This window comes from Astatotilapia calliptera, chromosome 12, assembly GCF_900246225.1.
Source record: "Astatotilapia calliptera chromosome 12, fAstCal1.2, whole genome shotgun sequence".
Lineage (NCBI taxonomy): Eukaryota > Metazoa > Chordata > Actinopteri > Cichliformes > Cichlidae > Astatotilapia > Astatotilapia calliptera.
Window position 1 is genome coordinate 15,654,301 of NC_039313.1, and position 25,224 is coordinate 15,679,524.

The following is a 25,224-nucleotide window of genomic DNA, read 5'->3' on the forward strand; positions in this document are numbered from 1 at the left end:
GTGAAGAAGAAGAATTTTGCAAGAGGAAATTGGCGGCCAGAAGGGGGAAAGCTAATTGGAGAGCTAATTAACTAAATGGACATAGCATTAAAAACGAATATTCATGATAATACGCAAAACAAGATGGACAGTATGCAGTAAATAAATAATTCCTGCTTTTGTGTCATTAGAGGGAGTTTTTTCTGCTCCACTGACACAGATACTCTGATACATTTTAGATTATTGTCTTGTAATTTCACGGGATCGCTGGATTATAGTTACTGTGGGCATTATATTGTGATGGTAAATTAGATACTTGGATTTCCACTTACATGTGCAATACTCTATGTTTCTCAACCTCAAAAACTGGTTCCCTCTGTAGACGCAATCTTTGAATTCAGGTGTTATTAAATACGTTTTGATTGTAATTCCATCCATACATCTATCCATCCTCTTCTAGGTTTGGTAACCACAGCAACTCAGCTACTTAAAATAAATTAATTAATAAATTCAAAGTTGAGAAAATTCAAAATATCAAAATGATGTGATCCAAAACATCTCAAATTGCATCTGCTTTTGTTGCTTTTGTTAACAGAATTCCTGGCAATGGTCTTTTTCACTTAGTTACATATTCCCGTGGGGTTAACCCCTTAATGCCCAGTATAATGTATTGGATACATTGAGTTTGATTTCTTTGGTCTGAAACACCTAAATAATTTGCACAATGTATTTATAAGCAATAAATATGGAGAAAAATGCCAGATGTAGCAAAACTTATAATTTATATAAATGAAATGAATATTTCATTAATCTTCAAGAGATTACAATTTTCTTGCAATTATTTCACGGTTCCCGGTTTAGGCTTTAAAGGGCTAAATAATAAAATTCTTGCTTCTGTGGCATGTATTTTTAAAAGCAGATGGATCTGCATATTTGATTTAGCACAGATTTTTACACCAGATTCCCTTACTATTGCAAGCCTCCCATTCATCCAGGCTTGGGGTCACCCGAGGTGCTACGCTACCCTGCCATGGTTTACTGCCAGAAGAAAACACTTTCCCAACCTCTTTGAGTCAGGATGGGCATCTGGTGTAAAAACGTGTGCCAAACCAAATATGCAGATCCATCCGCTGTGGTGATCACTTGGAAAATAAAATGAACAGCTGAAAGTTGTTAATGCAGTGTTTTTGAAGATAGATACATGTTACTGAAGCTATCATTTTTTGTAATTTTCAGGTTGCCAGAAATTTTTTCCAAATCAGTAAATCAGTCACATATTGAGACATTTCAAAAAGGTGCTGAATTACAGTCTCTTAAAAAAAAAAGACTATTAAGTTCCCTCAAGTTTGTGCAGTTATGGAGTTTCAAAGTTCCTCTGGCATTAAGCTAACATATAAATTGGAGCTTCATGGAATGGGTTTCTGTGGCTAAGCAGCTCCTGTAGTTATACAAAGTGGGTGGTCTGGTACTTTTGTCCATATAGCGAATCTTGTCACGGTAGCCTTTAAGGTAGGAGACCAACAACCCAGTCTTCAGTCATTAAGCAGAGTGCTAGTTTGCTAGTTAGCCAATATTTGTTAGCTAACTAGCAAACTAGCTTGTTAGTTGCTGTAGAGTATATCCTGGAATAACTGTCAGAAATGGGAATGGTGAAATTTAAGTCCACTCTAAAGGAGTGGGGGAAAAGCTTAAAATAGCATGTTTGTGTTAAGTCGTCTGTACAGAGTACTGTATTTGTTTCCTTACTTGTTATATTGTTATGTCTTGTATTCGTTGTAACATCTGCTACCCTCTTGGCCAGGTCGCTCTTGGAAAAGGAATTTAATCTCAAAGTGACTTTTACCTGAATAAAGAAAAACTATAAGGTATCATTGTTAGAAGGGTAATGGTGTTGTCTGGATCTGCGCATTTAAACTCAGTGTGGTATTTAATATACTATTCACTGTCTAGTTAGATAGGTAACTTGACAATCAAGGTCAAATGCTGCATTGTGTTTCACGCTGAATGATAGTTAAGTGTACAGTACACGATTCCTTTTAAAAGTAGATTCAGAGTTACTGTTTTGAGAGTTTTGACTCTGTTTTCTGATAGTTTTATTGCCCTTTGAGTGTTCTGGTTAGTTTTCAGTAATGCAGAATTAAATTAAATTAAAATTAATCTTAATTGGTTAACATCATACCTGTTTTGCACAACTTAGATTAGAAACCCTTTAAATTAATTTTCAAAATAAAAAATATTTAAAAAGAATTCAGTGTACCCTTCTGCTGATAACAATACAATTAAATTAAAAGCATAATTAGTTGACCTTTGAAGATATTTTGCACGGCAGCACTGATTTGTGCAAAAGAAAAACCATTTAATCCGAGCACACAGTGTTCAGTAATACTTCTTAATACACTCCAAATAATGCACAGCATCCATTTTCACCATTTTCACTGTCCCCAATCACTCTTTGAGGTCTGCTTACTGAAAGTGACACATTAGCTTACAAGTCTGGATCTTGACAAAAAAAGATGCTGTCAGACATCGCAGCCAAGACACACACATTTACAGCACATATAAACTCTCCACACACAGAAAAACAAACTAGTGTGCTCTTGCTCTCATTCTTTTTCTCTCTCAAGGCCTTTTCATTCTTCACGAGTCACCAACACACACATACGCTGGTTAAGACTCACACATACACACACACAAACAAACTCTCTCAGCTTCTTCCTCTCAATCTAGCCCTGTCAACAGCACTAGAGCCTGATACGCGTCCAGGGACAGAGGAAATGAGCGATGTCAACCAGTATTGTAATGCAGCAGAGCCGACCACATGAGAGGGGAAAACATCTACTGTGTTTTGTGCTCGTGGGAAATCAATCTCAACTCTTAATACGATGTTTTCAGGCTTGTGCTCATGTCTCAAAGAGGCCTAGAGAAGAATTACCTGTGTGTGTACGTGTGCATGTGCGCATGTACCTGTAATCCTACCACGTCTATGATGAAACCCATGCTCTGACTTGTCTGTAGGGTTATTTTCCTTCTACTGACACAAGGTTGACGAGCTGATGAAAGACCGAGACTGCATGGAAGCGTCCAATTATCCTGCTTAAGACAGTCTTATGCATACACAGTCCGTATTGTTCTCACCTGTTATTCAGCGAAAAGGCATGCATAAGATGATATTGCACAGCTAGAAGCATGACTCTGATCTCTCACCAGCCTTTATTTCTGCATTTTCAGGACAATGCACTAAAAAGCACTAATTTACTATCCGCTTCATGTACCTGAGTGATTGGAATCATTTGCATCATTGCCTCTTAACCACCTTTGTTATATGCTAAGATGATAGTGTCTGCAATTAACTGAGCGTGGTTAATAAAAAAAAAAGAAGAAGAAGACATTAAAGGAATGAAAAAGGGTGTGGGGGTTGTTTCCATGCAGCCATTTAAAATGTGAAAAATGTCACCACTGGGGCAAATTTTGCAACTTTAAGTTTTTTCAGCTCATGATTGGCTCCACAGTATTTAAGATTTGCAAAAACTTTTGGCACTATCCCAGAAGAATCAACTACCCAAAACAAAAAGCAGAACGCTCTTGAAGCTGGAATGAACTGCAGTAAAGTGCTCTCAGTGGGATTGCTGCTGACATAACAGGAAGTCATTGTTTCAGTGATTTAAGCAGCACTTTTTTTTTTATAATTATACATTGTAAACACTGAGAAAGACAAGCTGGTCCTAAACGTATGTGCACTCACTGGCCACTGTGTTAGGTAGACTGTAGTATTGAGCTGGACCCCTTTTTGCCTTTAGAGCTGCTTTAATTGTTCATGGCACAGATTCGGCAAGGTGCTGGAAACATTCCTCAGAGATTTTGGTCCATATTGACATGATAGCATCACACAGTTGCTGCAGATTTGTCAGCTGCACTTCCATGATGAGACTCTCCCATTACACCACATCCCTAAGGTGCTCTATTGGATTAAGATCTGGTGACTGTGGAGGCCATTTGAGTACAGGGAACTCGCTGTCATGTTCAAGAAACCAGTTTTAGATGATTTGAGCTTTGTGACACGGTGTGTTATCCTGCTGGAAGCAGCCTGCAGAAGATGGGTACACTGTGGTCGTGGACATGGTCGGTAACAAAACTCGGGTAGACTTAAAAATATGCTAGGTTGGTAGATCGTTGTTGCAGCAGATATTTAGACTCTTTCAGATCATTGGCTGACCGAAATGGCACTGTGTGCTCTTACAGATTTGCTTCAGGGACAGATATACTGTGCCTTCAGAGATGCTCTTCCACATAACTCTGTAACAGTCTGCAGTTATTGCAGTTATTTAAGTTACTGTTGCCTTGTTTCAGCTTGAAGCAGTCTGGCCATTCTTCTCTGACCTCTGGCATCAACGGGGCATTTTCACCCAGAGATCTAATTACTGCATATTTTCTCTTTTTAAGACAATTCTCCGTAAACACGAAAGATGGTTGTGTGGAAACATCTCAGAAGATCTATTTCTTAAGTACTCAGCCTAGCCCATCTGGTACCAACAACCATGACCATGTCTGCATGCCTGAATGGGTTGAGTTGCTCCATGTGATTGTCTGATTAGATCATTGCATTAACAAGAAGTGTATCAATAAAGTAGCTGTTGAGTGGATATATAATTATATGATCTTGTATGTATTTTACTGGTTGCTATACATGTTTCTTCTATACTGGCCATAAAGAAGAAATTGCTTAGAAAGCAGTTTTGGTACTGTATGAGATTTGTGCCAAAAAAACTGAACTACAAAGAGGCTATGGCACTCTGCCTTAGACACATCAGATGTTTTCTTACCAAATTACCGTTGTTTTAGCACAAAAATGTGGAGACTGTTTTCACCGCTGGCTGGGCTGGAGTAGAACAATAGCGGTACAAAGGGGCAAATTTGGTAACTCTGCTAGAATCACAGAGTCGTCAGATAAACTTCAGAGCAAATATTAGCACAGCATAAAGACTTGAGGTGATGCTCCTGTTTAGTTGATTTACAACTAAATTGCTTGTCATACTTTGTCCTAAATTCGACTTTCACAATACATTTTTAGGTATTTCAGATGGAATTGAAAGCGTATGAGATTTAAATGTACTGTATGTTAAAGGTGTGAGCTGTACTGTAATAGCCAGTTTTCTGTGTTGATTGTAAAAACAATTATTATTGTGTAGGATTGAATTAGATTTCACAGTTGTGCTTAATAAAGTGGCCACTACATTTCTAGTGCATGGATGTATGCAGACATATTGATTGTAAGTATTAAACACTCCAGTGAGAGATAAGGGTGCATATGCAGGAGTCAAAGGTGAGGCGAAAAAGAAACCCAGAGTGAATATCAGTCTGTACCTGTAGGCTCTTGCAAATGCAGCTGCTATTTACTGCTACAGTCTATGTGAGAAGAAAAATAAAAAGAGGTTTGTTTGCTTTGGCACTAAGTATGGGTACAGAAAATTAGCAGAAATGTGATGAGGGTTTACTGTCACAGACAAACCTCCTGGACTATTTTCACGGGCCTAATTAGAAACTAATAACGCCTCCATTCTGCTGCCAAAACAAACCCTTTTGCTGTGAAAGGGATGGGCTCCGTGTCTGACTCACGCTACCCCACCTCTGCTTTGTTTTCCGTTAATTCATGTTAATGCTGCATCTTGTGCTTTTCAGAAATTTGAGTAATGTGAAAGAGGAAGCGTATTCTCCTGAGACTTTTATTTTAACGAGATAATAGTGCCATCTCTGCGTCTGCATTTTCCACTTTTTGTGTCGCTTTGTTTTTTTCCACCAAGCTCCTAGATTGCTGCTTTTTATTGCATACATGAATTCCCTCTGTTACCTTCCTGCTCTGGAGGAATACACTTCATATTAGCCTTCTTTTCTTGACTTCATCATTAAATGCTGCAGAAGCGTACCTAAAAAAGCTTTCAAACTGACAAAAAGAAAACAGCTACTGCTGATAAAGTACCTAATGGTATTCTCCCATTTTGGCCCCCTTAATGGGGCACTTACCGGCTTAGTCACTCATTTTCTTCATGCAGAAATTTGCAAATTTGTTTTCATCCAGTCAAAATGACCCAAGTTACTACAGGAGCTGCTACTTCTGCCCCTCATATTTCCTAGTATCTTTGCTCTTATCAATTAACCTCATAGAGCTCTGTTGCACATTAGGATTAAAACATCTGTTACTGACAGAGGGGAGTCATGTGGTCTGCCATTTGTACCTCCACCCTCTTTTTACCTGGATAAATACTGTTGGGCGTGGCAAGTTACTCCTGACTTGCATCAGTGTCCTAGCAGGAGATGTAGTAAACAGGCTTTTTTCAACCCCTGAGGAGCTCTGTTTCAGAAAAAAAGCTGTATGAAATTCAAAATCAGTGGAGACTCGGACTGGAAATAACCCCTGCATTTAAGAATACAACTTACTGTGGTCGGGTGCTTGTTTTGGGTGTCAGTGAGACATGAAATAAAATTTTAAAAATGCATTTTTTTCACATTAAAAAGAAATGTACAAAGTTTACATATGCAGTAAGGCGACCATCTAACACAGGTCAGCACTTGTTGGTTACAAGTGTTGATTCTGATTCACTTTGTTTCTGGAGCCTTGTGTTCATATCAGTGCAGCTACTGTTTAATTTGTGCTGAAGTCAGCTTGAACTACAGTTGTGAATAATGCTGTAATGACGGACAGAGCTACGCATGAAACAAAGGAGCTGCAATGATGTGTCGTGTAAACACAAGCTTCTTTACTGTTGTTCTGAGCAGCCAGAATAGTCAGACACAAGGAAAAATACAGCTTTGCCTAAAGTAAGGGCTGAGACTTGATAATGGTTCAAATGGGGATAATAGTGCACACTTTGAGGCAATCTTTTCTTGAAGGCACTCATGTTGCTTGTCCACCAAGAAATAGCTGTATGAAAAACAGAAAAAGAGAGCTTGCTAGAGTTCTAATGTTAGGAAGGTTTGGGGGTCTGTGGGATTTTATCTCCTCGCTGCCTGCCAGTAACAGCTTTAATTACTCCTCTTGCGTCCTCATACTGATCACATAGCTGAAATGCTTTTCAAACACCGCTTATCCCCATTTCTCTCCTACTTAGGACCATCTTCAGTGATCAGCAATGACGATGACTCTGCCTCTCCTCTTCACCACGTCTCCAATGGCAGCAACACTCCTTCGTCATCGGAGATGGGCCCTGACGCAGTAATCATCGGCATGACCAAGATCCCAGTGATCGAAAACCCTCAATACTTCAGAAGCACAAACAGCCTGCTCAAGACTGACACATGTAAGTAAAAGAAAAATCTGACTTATCTTTAACGTGGACCCGGATTAACTCTGATTTAGAATCAAACTTTTATCAGTTGATTACAAGCTACTATATACATCCTTCCTCGCTGTCATGTCAGTGACCTTGGAGCTACTGCTGATAAAATCTGAGGGAAGAATGGGAAATAGAAAGTCTAATTATATGCATGTTTGTGTGTGGCTGTGCCCCAGCAGAGAGAAAGAGAGCCACAGACAAATAGACAGACAGAAAATGCACAAGGATATTGACCTGGTCCATCAACATGACATTATGATTATTGGCAAGTTATAAAAGCTTCTCCAGGATTTGGCCTTGTGTTGCAGTAAATTATGGACCCACGCATTTGTGTATGTGTGTGTGTGTGTTCATGTGTGCTCATTCTGTTGAGAGCAAGGTTTAGGTTGTATAATAATGGGGGACTGGAGGTCGACCTCTTCAGTCCTGCATTATAACTAAAAGACTGACTGGGATTTACAGCCAAATGACGAAGAATGAAAGCGTTTAGGATCAATGAAAGTCAATAACACACTGTGGTGTATGTGCATGTGCCTGCATGTGCATTTTTAATATATTACAGCCATTACAACTATTACACAGTGTGTGCCTTTGACTCACAGACAGGCTGCATAAATACTGAAAGTATCTGACCGATTATTTGGCACTCCGCCTTTTCAGACCGGTACAATAGCCTTTGATGGAGACAGTTTGGCAAAGTGGCACATGGTTGAATGCCAGGAACTGAACTCTTTTTAAAGAGAGGTCTTAACCATCCTGTAATATTGAATGCAGGAGGAATCAGTAGCAGGTACACGTCTCTGCTTAAATGATCGCGCAGGCCTCTTTCGCGCAGCAATAAAGCAACAATTACTCTGCTGAGATGATGGATCTACGTGTAATTATGGGAAATGTTAGTGTGCTGCAAAGCTTCGGTTGTGCAACTGTCTTTTTAAGTGAGCACCTCATTAAAAATAATGATATTAGCAGAGTTAGCATTGTTGGAAAGCAGGTCACAAACATTACAAAGAAGCTTCAGTAAAGCACACAGATATGAAAAGGTGGTAACTGTTGTGTTTATGTTTTGCTAATCACTCACATATACATAAATTTGGGTTTACAACTAAAATAGGTATAAGAGTATATGAGCATATTCTCCCACTACATTGACTATCATATCACACATTTCTTTCCACTAAACTTCTCTGGAGATTCAATTTGAAGATTCAAATTTCAGGAAAACCCTGTCAAAGTGTCATTCATTTTTTTTGGACCACTAAGACAGAAATTGCGCCATTCAGATAACCATGCACAAACTTGTTTTATTAAAGACCAATTGTGAATGGTTGAGACCCAGGCTGGAGTTTCTTGAAGGTGGCAACGATCTGTTGAGTTGGCTTCACTGAAAAGTGGCAGACTGACACGTTGTGGCAGACTGAGGAGACTAAGGCAAACTGGCAGTGAACCTGAGACACAGGGGCATACAGTTAAACATGGTTTCAAACAAGATCAAGAGAATACAAAACTAGACATGTGTTGCTACCAGGTTGGAAAAACTCTGGCAGGGACTGGAGCATAGAGTCAGTCATATGGGCTGAAGGGCTTCATAGGAGAGTGGATCACAGGTGCAACTGAGGAAAGAAGTGTGAACAGGATGCTGAGCCATGCCAAGACAAAGAGAGAGAACAAACAGGGGAGACTACAAGATACACAAAGAATGAGAGAGAGGTACACTCTAGACCATGGCAGCAAAGATTGTTTGAAATTTCAGGAATAATTGAACACTGATTCAGGCAGGCCAGGAGCCAAAACTCAGTCTGCAAAACCCAGTAAATCAGCCAAATCAACTGATTGCTAGTAGTGGTTTCCCTGAAAGTATACACATGGCAAGGCAGGGGATCCAAGAACAGAGTCATGCTGCCGCATATTAAAGATTGATGATAAATATGAAGGTGGTGTGAGTTCACTGTTAGCTTGCATTAGCATAAAAAATAGGAAACAGCTAGACTGGCTGCACCCCCCCCCCAAAAAAAAACAAAAACAAAAACTGTCACAGTATATAAAATACATATAATTTATGGAATTTATGGTGAGCTTTAATAATTGATAAATAATCCAAAAATCAACACAATTCAATGAAGGAAGAAAAAACAACTGAGATAGAGGAGAACACAAATGTTGTGACAAATACTAAGGGGAAGGATAGGACTATTTATACACTAAGGGATGCTTTGGGTGCATTTAATCAATACAGGTAAGGACAGACAGGGAGGAAGAGAAAAGTAGAGCAGGTAATGGATAGTAACAAAAATACAAAAAAAAAAAAAAGTAGACACTAAAACATGGAAGAAATCTAAGTATGTAGCGGAAAAAAAAAACTCACTTCTCTTTAACATGGACCCCAATCAACTCTGATGTAGAACTAAAGATTTATCAGTTGATTACAAGCTATAAAATAAATTTCTTCTTGCTCTCATGTGAATGACCTTGAAGCTGCTGCCGTAAGATCTGATGGGAGAATGGGAAAATAGAAAGTGTAGGTTTGTGTGTGACTGTGTCCCAGCATATGTTAAGCCACTCATAAATTCAAGACTTTCGTGGATGACTCATACACATACCAGAGCTAAAAGAAGCAAATCATGCTAGAGCTCATGAGCCACTTGTGGCTGATTCAGTTTTTTTGATTGCAAAGGCTAAAGACAACACGCAATAGACTAAGTGAGGTAAAAGGTCAAATGCTGTGGCAAAGATTATGGGGATGACAGGGCTATTTATACACCAAGGGATGATTTGGGTGTATGTAATCAATACAGGTGGTAACAGTTAGACAAGCAGGAAGAAAACACAAATAAAGCCACAAGAGAAAAGTAAAGCAGGAAATAAACAACAAGATTAAAACAAGCTTAGCTTATTCAGGGGCAACTATGGGAACTCGTTTCTGCCACTGGACAAAAAACCCAAAAACCAAAAGCCCTTCCATATGTCAAAATTTAGGGTTAGGCCTCTAAATTTTGAGAAAATAACTTCAAATATCAAGTTATTAAGTTGACATTTTTATATAATTAAAAATGCTGACTATAGAGAGCAACCATGTATAATGACACTGACAAATCAGAGAGGAAAGAGAAGGCAGAGAATCTAACAAAAGACATTAAGAAAAACAAATAAAGGCAGGAACGGTAGTTAAGGCTCAAAATCCCAGAAACATAATCATCACTAGAATGACAAATCAAAACAAGAATCAGAATACAAAAATATAATAATAATAAACTCTGAAGCTAAAAACCATGAATATAAAGCAACAAATGACAACCAAGCAGGGACCCCAAAACTCATATTAGCTATATAAAACCTCAAAACAACACAAAACCCCAGGACCAAGGCAGAAACACGTGCCCACCAGCACCTGCAAAACTCAATAATGTACATTTATACAAAAACTGAAATGTTAATGACTGTAAATGAGAGGCAGAGGACTGGCTGCTAGTTATTTTACCATTTTTTGCCTTTGTGCAGCTAAGCTAAGCTGACTGAGCCCTTGCTGGATCCAACTATATGTGTAGGGTCACATATAGGGTCATGTAGGCTCATGTAGGGTCACAATAGTAAAATCATAAACACCAAAAGTGTCTAAGCTTTTCATTGTAGTGTTTAAGCTCAAATAGAGATTTTAGAGGACTTGTTATTAATATCTGCAGTAGCAGTGTTGAAAAAGTGATTTTTCTTTCATCATCTTTCTTACATCATCCTCTTGGCTTTGTGTTCAGTACCTCTCAATTCTTCCACTGCTTCTATACGAGTTGGTCTTTTGGGCTTTGTATTTTTTTGTATCCAGGGAATGGGGATTAACTTCACTCTGGAAAATGTTATTCACAAGTCAACACGTGCTGACTGTATTTGAAGACACCGGTTTACAAAAAAACATATGTGCACGCACGCACACACACACAGGCTGACGCACAAAACTTAGGTCACAATTAGCTACGCTTGCTGATAGGAGGGCGCAGAGTCAGGAAAAATCAGTGCCATGACATTACTGAAGAACGTTTGACGTTTCTGGTTGTCCTCTTCTCAAAGCATCTGTCAAACACGACTGTGTCTTTGACTTATCCTGTTGCTCAGTTCAAAGTACCGAACTCAGTTTTTCCAAGCTGTTCAAGCTGTTTTATGTCTGCATTCAACGCAATGGAAAGAATTTGGGAAGATGAGACGAAGAAGAACGGAATATGAAACAGATGGCAAACGGAGAATAATTATGTCCCCAGACATTAATTTATTTGGGAGTTCATAAGATGCTGATGAAGGATAGGTGTGATGGGACTCTAAATGATGTGGTGGAAAAATGAAGGCAGGAGGGCAAAAAAGGTGGAAGATGAGGGGGTCGATGGGAAATATTATTCTTCTTGATGTTAATATTGTAAACCCTGTCATAAACAGTTAATGGAAAAAAACTAATGGAGCAACAGAACGGGGGAAGAACCTGTGCCTGGATGTTAATACTTAGAGGATGCTGATTAAAAACTGATAGGTTTAGCAGCCGAGAGGAACAGCAACAGGGAGAGATAAATGGTGAAACAGAGGAACGCTAAATAAGGAAAGTGAGAGTAAGATAATGAGAATAGATGGAAGAATGCAAATGAGGGAAAATGAGTGAATATGATAAGCATGGAAAACGGGTACTAATTAGGAAAAACATCAGAGAGTAAGTGTGTTAAGTCTGGTAAATGAGGAATTATATTTTAGTAGATCTTAATTAAGGATACTGATTGAGGAGAAGGGGTGTGATATGTCGCACGGCATGTGGAGACACAGTGTAACAATGAAAGTGAGGTGGAAGACAGATTGTAAACTTGGCAAAAGGAAAGCAGCTGCAAAGCACAATTATTTAATGACTGAAATACGGCCATTAGAAATAAAAGGACTTATTCTTTTACGCTCTTGATAGACAATAAATGCTAATGCTTGAATACATGCAAAATAGATGCGACGACACTGGAAATCTAACCAAAAAAGACACAAAAAAGAAAATTGCAGGAAAAGGTTGTGCGAATAACCACATCTTCCTGCCAAAGACTAAAGAAAAGAAAGGAGGGGAAAAAGCGGTACGGGAAGCACTGGTCTGCAAACATCAATTTATTTGCTATTTGAGGATGTTAATTAAGGAGAAGTGGTGCAAGGCATTTTCATGGATGAATGCTTATTAGACAACTGCAGTAGGAAAATAGTGCGGTGAGGTAATTAGCTGGTTAAATGGTGGGTAGCTTTCTTGTGGGGATGTGAGTTTATTGTGCGCCGTTGTTGCAAAGGGAATTGTGGTGATCAGCGACATGTTGGTTTTTTTATTTGAGATGAAGACTCAATTTTAGGAGAAATAGATGATAAAATAATTAGTAAATGATGAACAATTTACAAATATTCTTGACTTTTATTCATGCTGATACCTCAGGATTATGTATTCAGGTTTAGAAGGTAGAAGTTATTCACATGCTGCTGATTTGCAAAAACGAAAAAGATCCGCAGCGTCACTTTTTCATCATGTAAACACATATTCAGATGCTTACAGGACTTATTTGATAAAACCATCCTAAACTATAAGCTGATGGGGTTTAGGCCCTTGCCATCTGAGTAAAATATTAAAAGGTGAACTGTGTCTGCAGTACAATGCATGACTTGTTTGTTTTGAAATGAAAATCTTTCCCCAAACATGACCATGATACTTTTGCTGGGTAACCACACAGCACATGGAAGAAAGAACTTCCTTATGTGGACTTTGTTGCTCTTTCAAACAGCATCGCTAGCTCTTGGCATCGAAGATTGCTGCAAGCCACCAATACGGAAGGACACCCAGTGTGTATCCCTGTGTAAGGCACTGGTTTCTGACAGAAGCCTGTATTTGAGGCCCGGGGACAAGAAAACGTCTATTTAGTGTATCATAGAATCTGCATCTGGAGTACTTTCCACCATCCTAACAGAAAGCCCAGTATGTTGTTTTTTCTTTTTTTCATTGACCGATAGAAGCTCACAGAAATCTTCCACACACAAGCTATCAAAATAAAAGAGAGGTTGTAGTATAGAAAACACACTGTCCTCCTTAAACCACCCACATTTTCTTTTTGTTCATTTTAGGGGGTTTTTTGAACGCAGGACAGATGGGACTGAACGATCTGCAGTCTTTTTAATTAAAATGTTTTAATTCATTTTCTTATTTGACGTTTCCTTCCCATTAATTCACAAAGGTTACAAATGAAGGCCAAGACGGGATTTGACGGAGACAATATGCAGCCTATCACGTATCATAACAAGAATTTATGAGTGTATAAATGCCTTAAGCAAAACAAAAATATCATATGGTCTTGACCTCATATTTAATGCTTTTGAATATCTGATGCAGACCAGCTGTGTGTTTCTCTTTTCTCCGTAGGTCTGCAGTTACAGTATTGGGTTAGGATGGACCTCAGTAGCTTACAGTGTCGATCGATGCAGCTTCTTCAGAGAGTCTAGCTGAGCTTTAATGTGATATTCTGAGTGGACAGCTTTTCTTCAAATGCACCTCTTAATCACATCACACATAAATCTCAGCTCTTGGTGTGTGTGTGTGTGTGTGTGTGTGTGTGTGTGTGTGTGTGTGTGTGTGTGTGTGTGTGTCTAAAAGCGTGTGTGTATGTATGCATTTGTATTCAGGACCTAAACGAGCACAGGTATTACAGGATAACGTGTTTCTCTGCATGCAGACAGACATGGAGCACATTTGGCTGGCGATCAAAAGATGGGGTTTAACTAGGTTATTGTAAGGTCACGAGGCTGTTAATCATTCTGCATGATAAAACCTTGTACAATAACCGGCGAGATGCCAATTTTTTTATTTTCTATTTTTATTTTTTTTTTTGAGAAATCAGCTGGTGTGGATTCGCGAGTTACTTAGCAACAGAGAGCAGAGTTGTCGACTCTGATCCAACTGTGGATGAGCAGAAGGCAGGAAGAGGTTAGATGCATGAAGCAAGCAGAGAGACACGTTTTTCAAATTTACATTACTGTAAAAACTGTGTTGAAGTCGTAGAAGACAAAAAAGAAGGAATTTGCTTATTTACTTTTGCATTTATTTGATACATAAATCAAGACATAAAATATGTATGCAGTAGAAAATGATCCCCAGATATACAGTAGATACAGTTATGAGCCTTTTTTGGCTTTGAAATGAAAGTAGATGAGGGATGAACAGTAGAGGAATGTATCTGCATGTGGATTGTGAGTGACAGAAACCATTTATTTTAACATCATTTTCCCTTTAGAAAAACCATGGGGGTTAACATGCCCTGCAGCTGTGCTTTTTGTTCAAAAAGGAGGAAAATCCACAGCTTCGGATTAACAGGGATAAATTGTTATAAGAGTAAAGGTTATTTTATAAGAAAACTGACAAGTTTCAGTTGATACTCCAATGTGATACTCCAAACACAAGGTCCAGAAACAAGAAGCAACTGGGCATTTTAGAGAAGAGTAAAAATAGATTCAATTGCTCTTGTAAATACTGGCTACTTACTGGGTAATAGTGCTGAAAGAAAGTCGGTGACGAGAACATTGCTCTTACAGTGTAATTACAGACTAATAAGTAAAGAAAAGCCACACTTTATATTACAGACCTCATGCCTCATCAAGGCTGTGTGTTATGCGCTCTGTACTTTTACTCATTAACAGACGTTACTGCAGCGTGTGGGAGAAAATACAATTTAAAAGAAGGGAGGTTTATTACAACGACGCTGTGTGGATTTATTACCACGTGTCTTCATGTGTGATAGGAGAAAATGTTTGGATGATAGTTTTTGAACTACAGCAACTCATAGTGGGCGCACTGCAAATATACCGCTCTCAAGCACAACTACGCTAGGTCGCAATTGTTATCCAAGGTGACAAAGTCATGCTATCATGTGACTTCTAGAACTATGGAGCTAATTGTTTATGTCTGATAAGATGTTTATTTTCTTTAAGGACAGAGCAAGAATAATAGTTTTGCCACATATGCACTACAAAGATGCTATATTACCACATGCTATCAAGTCAACATTCAAATGTCTTCTTTTTGTGTAAAATCAGATGTCTTATGATGCAGTTTTCTCTTCTTTGAGTGAAATCAAACACCACAAAACAAATGACACCAGACTGACTCACTGCATGAGCTGAAGTCATTAAAGTATAAATGGCGTGCGATCAAAGCATCAATCCTGCTTTCCATCATCACTTCCAGCTCCTTGTTTTTATTTGTGTACTTCAGCTTGATTTACAGTTGATCTTTTTCTGGGCCGAACAAGCACTTTTGGCTTGTTTTTCCCTCCCATTATGCCAGCTTTCTTCTTATTGGCTGCCCATCACAAACAGAAGGTTTAAGCAGCAGGTTGGTGGGCTGTGAGCTAAGATTAGAAAAGCTCCCTAAACTGAGCATTTGGGGCAATAGAAAAGAAACGAGGAAAAAAGATTACCCCCCTCCCCAATTTATATGCATGTTTGTAACTTGTACTAAAAAGTTTTCCTCTTCATCTTCTCATTCTACAGTTGTCCAGCATATTAAAAGACATAACATTGTGCTGAAGAGAGAGCTGGGAGAGGGAGCCTTTGGGAAAGTCTTCCTGGCTGAGTGTTATAACCTTTCACCTGACCAGGAGAAGATACTGGTGGCCGTCAAGGTAATGTTGAAGTCCTAAAATTCCTAAGAAACATATTTATAAATCAGAGAATTAGACTAATTAATTTCATATTGATTCCAGTTTCTGAAAACACAAACTTCTTTTTGCAGCTTTTATAACTCAAAGCCCAGAAATGTAAATAAAATGTATCCTGTGTGCAGTAAAACAAACGGGTCAAGTTTCAACGTGAGATATTTTTAAATTCCTTTGGTCCTACAGAACAATTGATCATGTCAAAATAAAGCTCCTAAATGGCATTATTGAAGGTGAAATTATTATTTTTCTATTCCACAGTATCAGAATTGACATCTGATACATGAAATACATTGAAAATATTGAACTGGTTCCTGAAATTAGATCCATGGTATTTTGAAATAAATCCCTCACATGGCGTCAGCACGGTATTGAGAATCCATGTTGGCCTCCATTTACTGTGCTATTGTTAGAAAGTCCCTCTTTTCATGGGTTTCTCTGCAAGAATAAGGTGGAATTACACTCAAAAACCGCTGACTTCCGGGGTCAAATTGAATGGTTTCCTAGGGAGCATCGCATCTATGTGTCCATCAGTCTCTCCATCTAGGATTCTTTTTCTGCTGTTCTGCAGAGAAACAGGATCTGAACGGTGAAGAACTTCTCATTAACTATACATGACCTGTGAAAGAGCCCCCTCTGCCCTCACTTCCTCTGTCCTCCACACCTCCAGCTCTCACCTGTAGTCTTTATTTTCTCTCTCCTCAGTCGTCATCCTGACGCTTGCCTCTTCTCAAATCCTACACCTTCGTTTCTCTTCTACATTTCCTGTTTGCTCCCGGCTTAGCCCTGAACCACCTGCTGATGTATGCTGCCAGCTTAGCGTCGGTTTAGACTGACACACTTCAAAACACGGACCTGGAAATCATGGACAGCAGCACAGTTCTTGGTTGTAGAACACGATGCTTCATTTTGCTGGCTGCATGTCAAATCTGGTTAAATGTAGGGGAAAAATGAACAATTCTCAGATTTCCACGTATGCAGGTACACCATTGAATGTTCTTTTTAAAATGACAGCAGATTTGTTTTTAATTAACTAATTGACGACCTGCATACGTCAGCGTCAGTGATCCTGCTGCCAATACACTGCAATAACACAAAGTGCTGAAGGGTGATGAAAAGAGACTTTCAACAGTACTAGCTCCATCCATCCATCCATCCATCCATCCATCCATCCATTGTTGTACATATACATATATCGTAGACCATGGCAGCAAAGATTGTTTGAAATTTCAGGAATAATTGAACACTGATTCAGGCAGGCCAGGAGCCAAAACTCAGTCTGCAAAACCCAGTAAATCAGCCAAATCAACTGATTGCTAGTAGTGGTTTCCCTGAAAGTATACACATGGCAAGGCAGGGGATCCAAGAACAGAGTCATGCTGCCGCATATTAAAGATTGATGATAAATATGAAGGTGGTGTGAGTTCACTGTTAGCTTGCATTAGCATAAAAAATAGGAAACAGCTAGACTGGCTGCACCCAAATAATCCAAAAATCAACACAATTCAATGAAGGAAGAAAAAACAACTGAGATAGAGGAGAACACAAATGTTGTGACAAATACTAAGGGGAAGGATAGGACTATTTATACACAAGGATGCTTTGGGTGCATTTAATCAATACAGGTAAGGACAGACAGGGAGGAAGAGAAAAGTAGAGCAGGTAATGGATAGTAACAAAAATACAAAAAAAAAAAAAAGTAGACACTAAAACATGGAAGAAATCTAAGTATGTAGCGGAAAAAAAAAAACTCACTTCTCTTTAACATGGACCCCAATCAACTCTGATGTAGAACTAAAGATTTATCAGTTGATTACAAGCTATAAAATAAATTTCTTCTTGCTCTCATGTGAATGACCTTGAAGCTGCTGCCGTAAGATCTGATGGGAGAATGGGAAAATAGAAAGTGTAGGTTTGTGTGTGACTGTGTCCCAGCATATGTTAAGCCACTCATAAATTCAAGACTTTCGTGGATGACTCATACACATACCAGAGCTAAAAGAAGCAAATCATGCTAGAGCTCATGAGCCACTTGTGGCTGATTCAGTTTTTTTGATTGCAAAGGCTAAAGACAACACGCAATAGACTAAGTGAGGTAAAAGGTCAAATGCTGTGGCAAAGATTATGGGGGATGACAGGGCTATTTATACACCAAGGGATGATTTGGGTGTATGTAATCAATACAGGTGGTAACAGTTAGACAAGCAGGAAGAAAACACAAATAAAGCCACAAGAGAAAAGTGAAGCAGGAAATAAACAACAAGATTAAAACAAGCTTAGCTTATTCAGGGGCAACTATGGGAACTCGTTTCTGCCACTGGACAAAAACCCAAAACCAAAAGCCCTTCCATATGTCAAAATTTAGGGTTAGGCCTCTAAATTTTGAGAAAATAACTTCAAATATCAAGTTATTAAGTTGACATTTTTATATAATTAAAAATGCTGACTATAGAGAGCAACCATGTATAATGACACTGACAAATCAGAGAGGAAAGAGAAGGCAGAGAATCTAACAAAAGACATTAAGAAAAACAAATAAAGGCAGGAACGGTAGTTAAGGCTCAAAATCCCAGAAACATAATCATCACTAGAATGACAAATCAAAACAAGAATCAGAATACAAAAATATAATAATAATAAACTCTGAAGCTAAAAACCATGAATATAAAGCAACAAATGACAACCAAGCAGGGACCCCAAAACTCATATTAGCTATATAAAACCTCAAAACAACACAAAACCCCAGGACCAAGGCAGAAACACGTGCCCACCAGCACCTGCAAAACTCAATAATGTACATTTATACAAAAACTGAAATGTTAATGACTGTAAATGAGAGGCAGAGGACTGGCTGCTAGTTATTTTACCATTTTTTGCCTTTGTGCAGCTAAGCTAAGCTGACTGAGCCCTTGCTGGATCCAACTATATGTGTAGGGTCACATATAGGGTCATGTAGGCTCATGTAGGGTCACAATAGTAAAATCATAAACACCAAAAGTGTCTAAGCTTTTCATTGTAGTGTTTAAGCTCAAATAGAGATTTTAGAGGACTTGTTATTAATATCTGCAGTAGCAGTGTTGAAAAAGTGATTTTTCTTTCATCATCTTTCTTACATCATCCTCTTGGCTTTGTGTTCAGTACCTCTCAATTCTTCCACTGCTTCTATACGAGTTGGTCTTTTGGGCTTTGTATTTTTTTGTATCCAGGGAATGGGGATTAACTTCACTCTGGAAAATGTTATTCACAAGTCAACACGTGCTGACTGTATTTGAAGACACCGGTTTACAAAAAAACATATGTGCACGCACGCACACACACACAGGCTGACGCACAAAACTTAGGTCACAATTAGCTACGCTTGCTGATAGGAGGGCGCAGAGTCAGGAAAAATCAGTGCCATGACATTACTGAAGAACGTTTGACGTTTCTGGTTGTCCTCTTCTCAAAGCATCTGTCAAACACGACTGTGTCTTTGACTTATCCTGTTGCTCAGTTCAAAGTACCGAACTCAGTTTTTCCAAGCTGTTCAAGCTGTTTTATGTCTGCATTCAACGCAATGGAAAGAATTTGGGAAGATGAGACGAAGAAGAACGGAATATGAAACAGATGGCAAACGGAGAATAATTATGTCCCCAGACATTAATTTATTTGGGAGTTCATAAGATGCTGATGAAGGATAGGTGTGATGGGACTCTAAATGATGTGGTGGAAAAATGAAGGCAGGAGGGCAAAAAAGGTGGAAGATGAGGGGGTCGATGGGAAATATTATTCTTCTTGATGTTAATATTGTAAACCCTGTCATAAACAGTTAATGGAAAAAAACTAATGGAGCAACAGAACGGGGGAAGAACCTGTGCCTGGATGTTAATACTTAGAGGATGCTGATTAAAAACTGATAGGTTTAGCAGCCGAGAGGAACAGCAACAGGGAGAGATAAATGGTGAAACAGAGGAACGCTAAATAAGGAAAGTGAGAGTAAGATAATGAGAATAGATGGAAGAATGCAAATGAGGGAAAATGAGTGAATATGATAAGCATGGAAAACGGGTACTAATTAGGAAAAACATCAGAGAGTAAGTGTGTTAAGTCTGGTAAATGAGGAATTATATTTTAGTAGATCTTAATTAAGGATACTGATTGAGGAGAAGGGGTGTGATATGTCGCACGGCATGTGGAGACACAGTGTAACAATGAAAGTGAGGTGGAAGACAGATTGTAAACTTGGCAAAAGGAAAGCAGCTGCAAAGCACAATTATTTAATGACTGAAATACGGCCATTAGAAATAAAAGGACTTATTCTTTTACGCTCTTGATAGACAATAAATGCTAATGCTTGAATACATGCAAAATAGATGCGACGACACTGGAAATCTAACCAAAAAAGACACAAAAAAGAAAATTGCAGGAAAAGGTTGTGCGAATAACCACATCTTCCTGCCAAAGACTAAAGAAAAGAAAGGAGGGGAAAAAAGCGGTACGGGAAGCACTGGTCTGCAAACATCAATTTATTTGCTATTTGAGGATGTTAATTAAGGAGAAGTGGTGCAAGGCATTTTCATGGATGAATGCTTATTAGACAACTGCAGTAGGAAAATAGTGCGGTGAGGTAATTAGCTGGTTAAATGGTGGGTAGCTTTCTTGTGGGGATGTGAGTTTATTGTGCGCCGTTGTTGCAAAGGGAATTGTGGTGATCAGCGACATGTTGGTTTTTTTATTTGAGATGAAGACTCAATTTTAGGAGAAATAGATGATAAAATAATTAGTAAATGATGAAACAATTTACAAATATTCTTGACTTTTATTCATGCTGATACCTCAGGATTATGTATTCAGGTTTAGAAGGTAGAAGTTATTCACATGCTGCTGATTTGCAAAAACGAAAAAGATCCGCAGCGTCACTTTTTCATCATGTAAACACATATTCAGATGCTTACAGGACTTATTTGATAAAACCATCCTAAACTATAAGCTGATGGGGTTTAGGCCCTTGCCATCTGAGTAAAATATTAAAAGGTGAACTGTGTCTGCAGTACAATGCATGACTTGTTTGTTTTGAAATGAAAATCTTTCCCCAAACATGACCATGATACTTTTGCTGGGTAACCACACAGCACATGGAAGAAAGAACTTCCTTATGTGGACTTTGTTGCTCTTTCAAACAGCATCGCTAGCTCTTGGCATCGAAGATTGCTGCAAGCCACCAATACGGAAGGACACCCAGTGTGTATCCCTGTGTAAGGCACTGGTTTCTGACAGAAGCCTGTATTTGAGGCCCGGGGACAAGAAAACGTCTATTTAGTGTATCATAGAATCTGCATCTGGAGTACTTTCCACCATCCTAACAGAAAGCCCAGTATGTTGTTTTTTCTTTTTTTCATTGACCGATAGAAGCTCACAGAAATCTTCCACACACAAGCTATCAAAATAAAAGAGAGGTTGTAGTATAGAAAACACACTGTCCTCCTTAAACCACCCACATTTTCTTTTTGTTCATTTTAGGGGGTTTTTTGAACGCAGGACAGATGGGACTGAACGATCTGCAGTCTTTTTAATTAAAATGTTTTAATTCATTTTCTTATTTGACGTTTCCTTCCCATTAATTCACAAAGGTTACAAATGAAGGCCAAGACGGGATTTGACGGAGACAATATGCAGCCTATCACGTATCATAACAAGAATTTATGAGTGTATAAATGCCTTAAGCAAAACAAAAATATCATATGGTCTTGACCTCATATTTAATGCTTTTGAATATCTGATGCAGACCAGCTGTGTGTTTCTCTTTTCTCCGTAGGTCTGCAGTTACAGTATTGGGTTAGGATGGACCTCAGTAGCTTACAGTGTCGATCGATGCAGCTTCTTCAGAGAGTCTAGCTGAGCTTTAATGTGATATTCTGAGTGGACAGCTTTTCTTCAAATGCACCTCTTAATCACATCACACATAAATCTCAGCTCTTGGTGTGTGTGTGTGTGTGTGTGTGTGTGTGTGTGTGTGTGTGTGTGTGTGTGTGTGTGTGTGTGTGTGTGTGTGTGTGTGTCTAAAAGCGTGTGTGTATGTATGCATTTGTATTCAGGACCTAAACGAGCACAGGTATTACAGGATAACGTGTTTCTCTGCATGCAGACAGACATGGAGCACATTTGGCTGGCGATCAAAAGATGGGGTTTAACTAGGTTATTGTAAGGTCACGAGGCTGTTAATCATTCTGCATGATAAAACCTTGTACAATAACCGGCGAGATGCCAATTTTTTTATTTTCTATTTTTATTTTTTTTTTTGAGAAATCAGCTGGTGTGGATTCGCGAGTTACTTAGCAACAGAGAGCAGAGTTGTCGACTCTGATCCAACTGTGGATGAGCAGAAGGCAGGAAGAGGTTAGATGCATGAAGCAAGCAGAGAGACACGTTTTTCAAATTTACATTACTGTAAAAACTGTGTTGAAGTCGTAGAAGACAAAAAAGAAGGAATTTGCTTATTTACTTTTGCATTTATTTGATACATAAATCAAGACATAAAATATGTATGCAGTAGAAAATGATCCCCAGATATACAGTAGATACAGTTATGAGCCTTTTTTTGGCTTTGAAATGAAAGTAGATGAGGGATGAACAGTAGAGGAATGTATCTGCATGTGGATTGTGAGTGACAGAAACCATTTATTTTAACATCATTTTCCCTTTAGAAAAACCATGGGGGTTAACATGCCCTGCAGCTGTGCTTTTTGTTCAAAAAGGAGGAAAATCCACAGCTTCGGATTAACAGGGATAAATTGTTATAAGAGTAAAGGTTATTTTATAAGAAAACTGACAAGTTTCAGTTGATACTCCAATGTGATACTCCAAACACAAGGTCCAGAAAACAAGAAGCAACTGGGCATTTTAGAGAAGAGTAAAAATAGATTCAATTGCTCTTGTAAATACTGGCTACTTACTGGGTAATAGTGCTGAAAGAAAGTCGGTGACGAGAACATTGCTCTTACAGTGTAATTACAGACTAATAAGTAAAGAAAAGCCACACTTTATATTACAGACCTCATGCCTCATCAAGGCTGTGTGTTATGCGCTCTGTACTTTTACTCATTAACAGACGTTACTGCAGCGTGTGGGAGAAAATACAATTTAAAAGAAGGGAGGTTTATTACAACGACGCTGTGTGGATTTATTACCACGTGTCTTCATGTGTGATAGGAGAAAATGTTTGGATGATAGTTTTTGAACTACAGCAACTCATAGTGGGCGCACTGCAAATATACCGCTCTCAAGCACAACTACGCTAGGTCGCAATTGTTATCCAAGGTGACAAAGTCATGCTATCATGTGACTTCTAGAACTATGGAGCTAATTGTTTATGTCTGATAAGATGTTTATTTTCTTTAAGGACAGAGCAAGAATAATAGTTTTGCCACATATGCACTACAAAGATGCTATATTACCACATGCTATCAAGTCAACATTCAAATGTCTTCTTTTTGTGTAAAATCAGATGTCTTATGATGCAGTTTTCTCTTCTTTGAGTGAAATCAAACACCACAAAACAAATGACACCAGACTGACTCACTGCATGAGCTGAAGTCATTAAAGTATAAATGGCGTGCGATCAAAGCATCAATCCTGCTTTCCATCATCACTTCCAGCTCCTTGTTTTTATTTGTGTACTTCAGCTTGATTTACAGTTGATCTTTTTCTGGGCCGAACAAGCACTTTTGGCTTGTTTTTCCCTCCCATTATGCCAGCTTTCTTCTTATTGGCTGCCCATCACAAACAGAAGGTTTAAGCAGCAGGTTGGTGGGCTGTGAGCTAAGATTAGAAAAGCTCCCTAAAACTGAGCATTTGGGGCAATAGAAAAGAAACGAGGAAAAAAGATTACCCCCCTCCCCAATTTATATGCATGTTTGTAACTTGTACTAAAAAGTTTTCCTCTTCATCTTCTCATTCTACAGTTGTCCAGCATATTAAAAGACATAACATTGTGCTGAAGAGAGAGCTGGGAGAGGGAGCCTTTGGGAAAGTCTTCCTGGCTGAGTGTTATAACCTTTCACCTGACCAGGAGAAGATACTGGTGGCCGTCAAGGTAATGTTGAAGTCCTAAAATTCCTAAGAAACATATTTATAAATCAGAGAATTAGACTAATTAATTTCATATTGATTCCAGTTTCTGAAAACACAAACTTCTTTTTGCAGCTTTTATAACTCAAAGCCCAGAAATGTAAATAAAATGTATCCTGTGTGCAGTAAAACAAACGGGTCAAGTTTCAACGTGAGATATTTTTAAATTCCTTTGGTCCTACAGAACAATTGATCATGTCAAAATAAAGCTCCTAAATGGCATTATTGAAGGTGAAATTATTATTTTTCTATTCCACAGTATCAGAATTGACATCTGATACATGAAATACATTGAAAATATTGAACTGGTTCCTGAAATAGATCCATGGTATTTTGAAATAAAATCCCTCACATGGCGTCAGCACGGTATTGAGAATCCATGTTGGCCTCCATTTACTGTGCTATTGTTAGAAAGTCCCTCTTTTCATGGGTTTCTCTGCAAGAATAAGGTGGAATTACACTCAAAAACCGCTGACTTCCGGGGTCAAATTGAATGGTTTCCTAGGGAGCATCGCATCTATGTGTCCATCAGTCTCTCCATCTAGGATTCTTTTTCTGCTGTTCTGCAGAGAAACAGGATCTGAACGGTGAAGAACTTCTCATTAACTATACATGACCTGTGAAAGAGCCCCCTCTGCCCCTCACTTCCTCTGTCCTCCACACCTCCAGCTCTCACCTGTAGTCTTTTATTTTCTCTCTCCTCAGTCGTCATCCTGACGCTTGCCTCTTCTCAAATCCTACACCTTCGTTTCTCTTCCTACATTTCCTGTTTGCTCCCGGCTTAGCCCTGAACCACCTGCTGATGTATGCTGCCAGCTTAGCGTCGGTTTAGACTGAACACACTTCAAAACACGGACCTGGAAATCATGGACAGCAGCACAGTTCTTGGTTGTAGAACACGATGCTTCATTTTGCTGGCTGCATGTCAAATCTGGTTAAATGTAGGGGAAAAAATGAACAATTCTCAGATTTCCACGTATGCAGGTACACCATTGAATGTTCTTTTTAAATGACAGCAGATTTGTTTTTAATTAACTAATTGACGACCTGCATACGTCAGCGTCAGTGATCCTGCTGCCAATACACTGCAATAACACAAAGTGCTGAAGGGTGATGAAAAGAGA

The 25,224-nt window shown here is 38.8% G+C and overlaps 1 protein-coding gene across 1 annotated transcript in view; it reads left to right on the top strand.

Annotated features, from left to right (window-relative positions):
• Positions 1 to 25,224, top strand: part of ntrk2a (neurotrophic tyrosine kinase, receptor, type 2a) — a 113,584-nt gene that overhangs the window by 66,536 nt on the left and 21,824 nt on the right. Inside the window, exons 14-15 of the mRNA XM_026188601.1 lie at positions 7,083 to 7,271; positions 15,831 to 15,961. Of these exons, the coding sequence (XP_026044386.1) occupies positions 7,083 to 7,271; positions 15,831 to 15,961 (320 nt within the window). The remainder of the gene's footprint in view (positions 1 to 7,082; positions 7,272 to 15,830; positions 15,962 to 25,224) is intronic.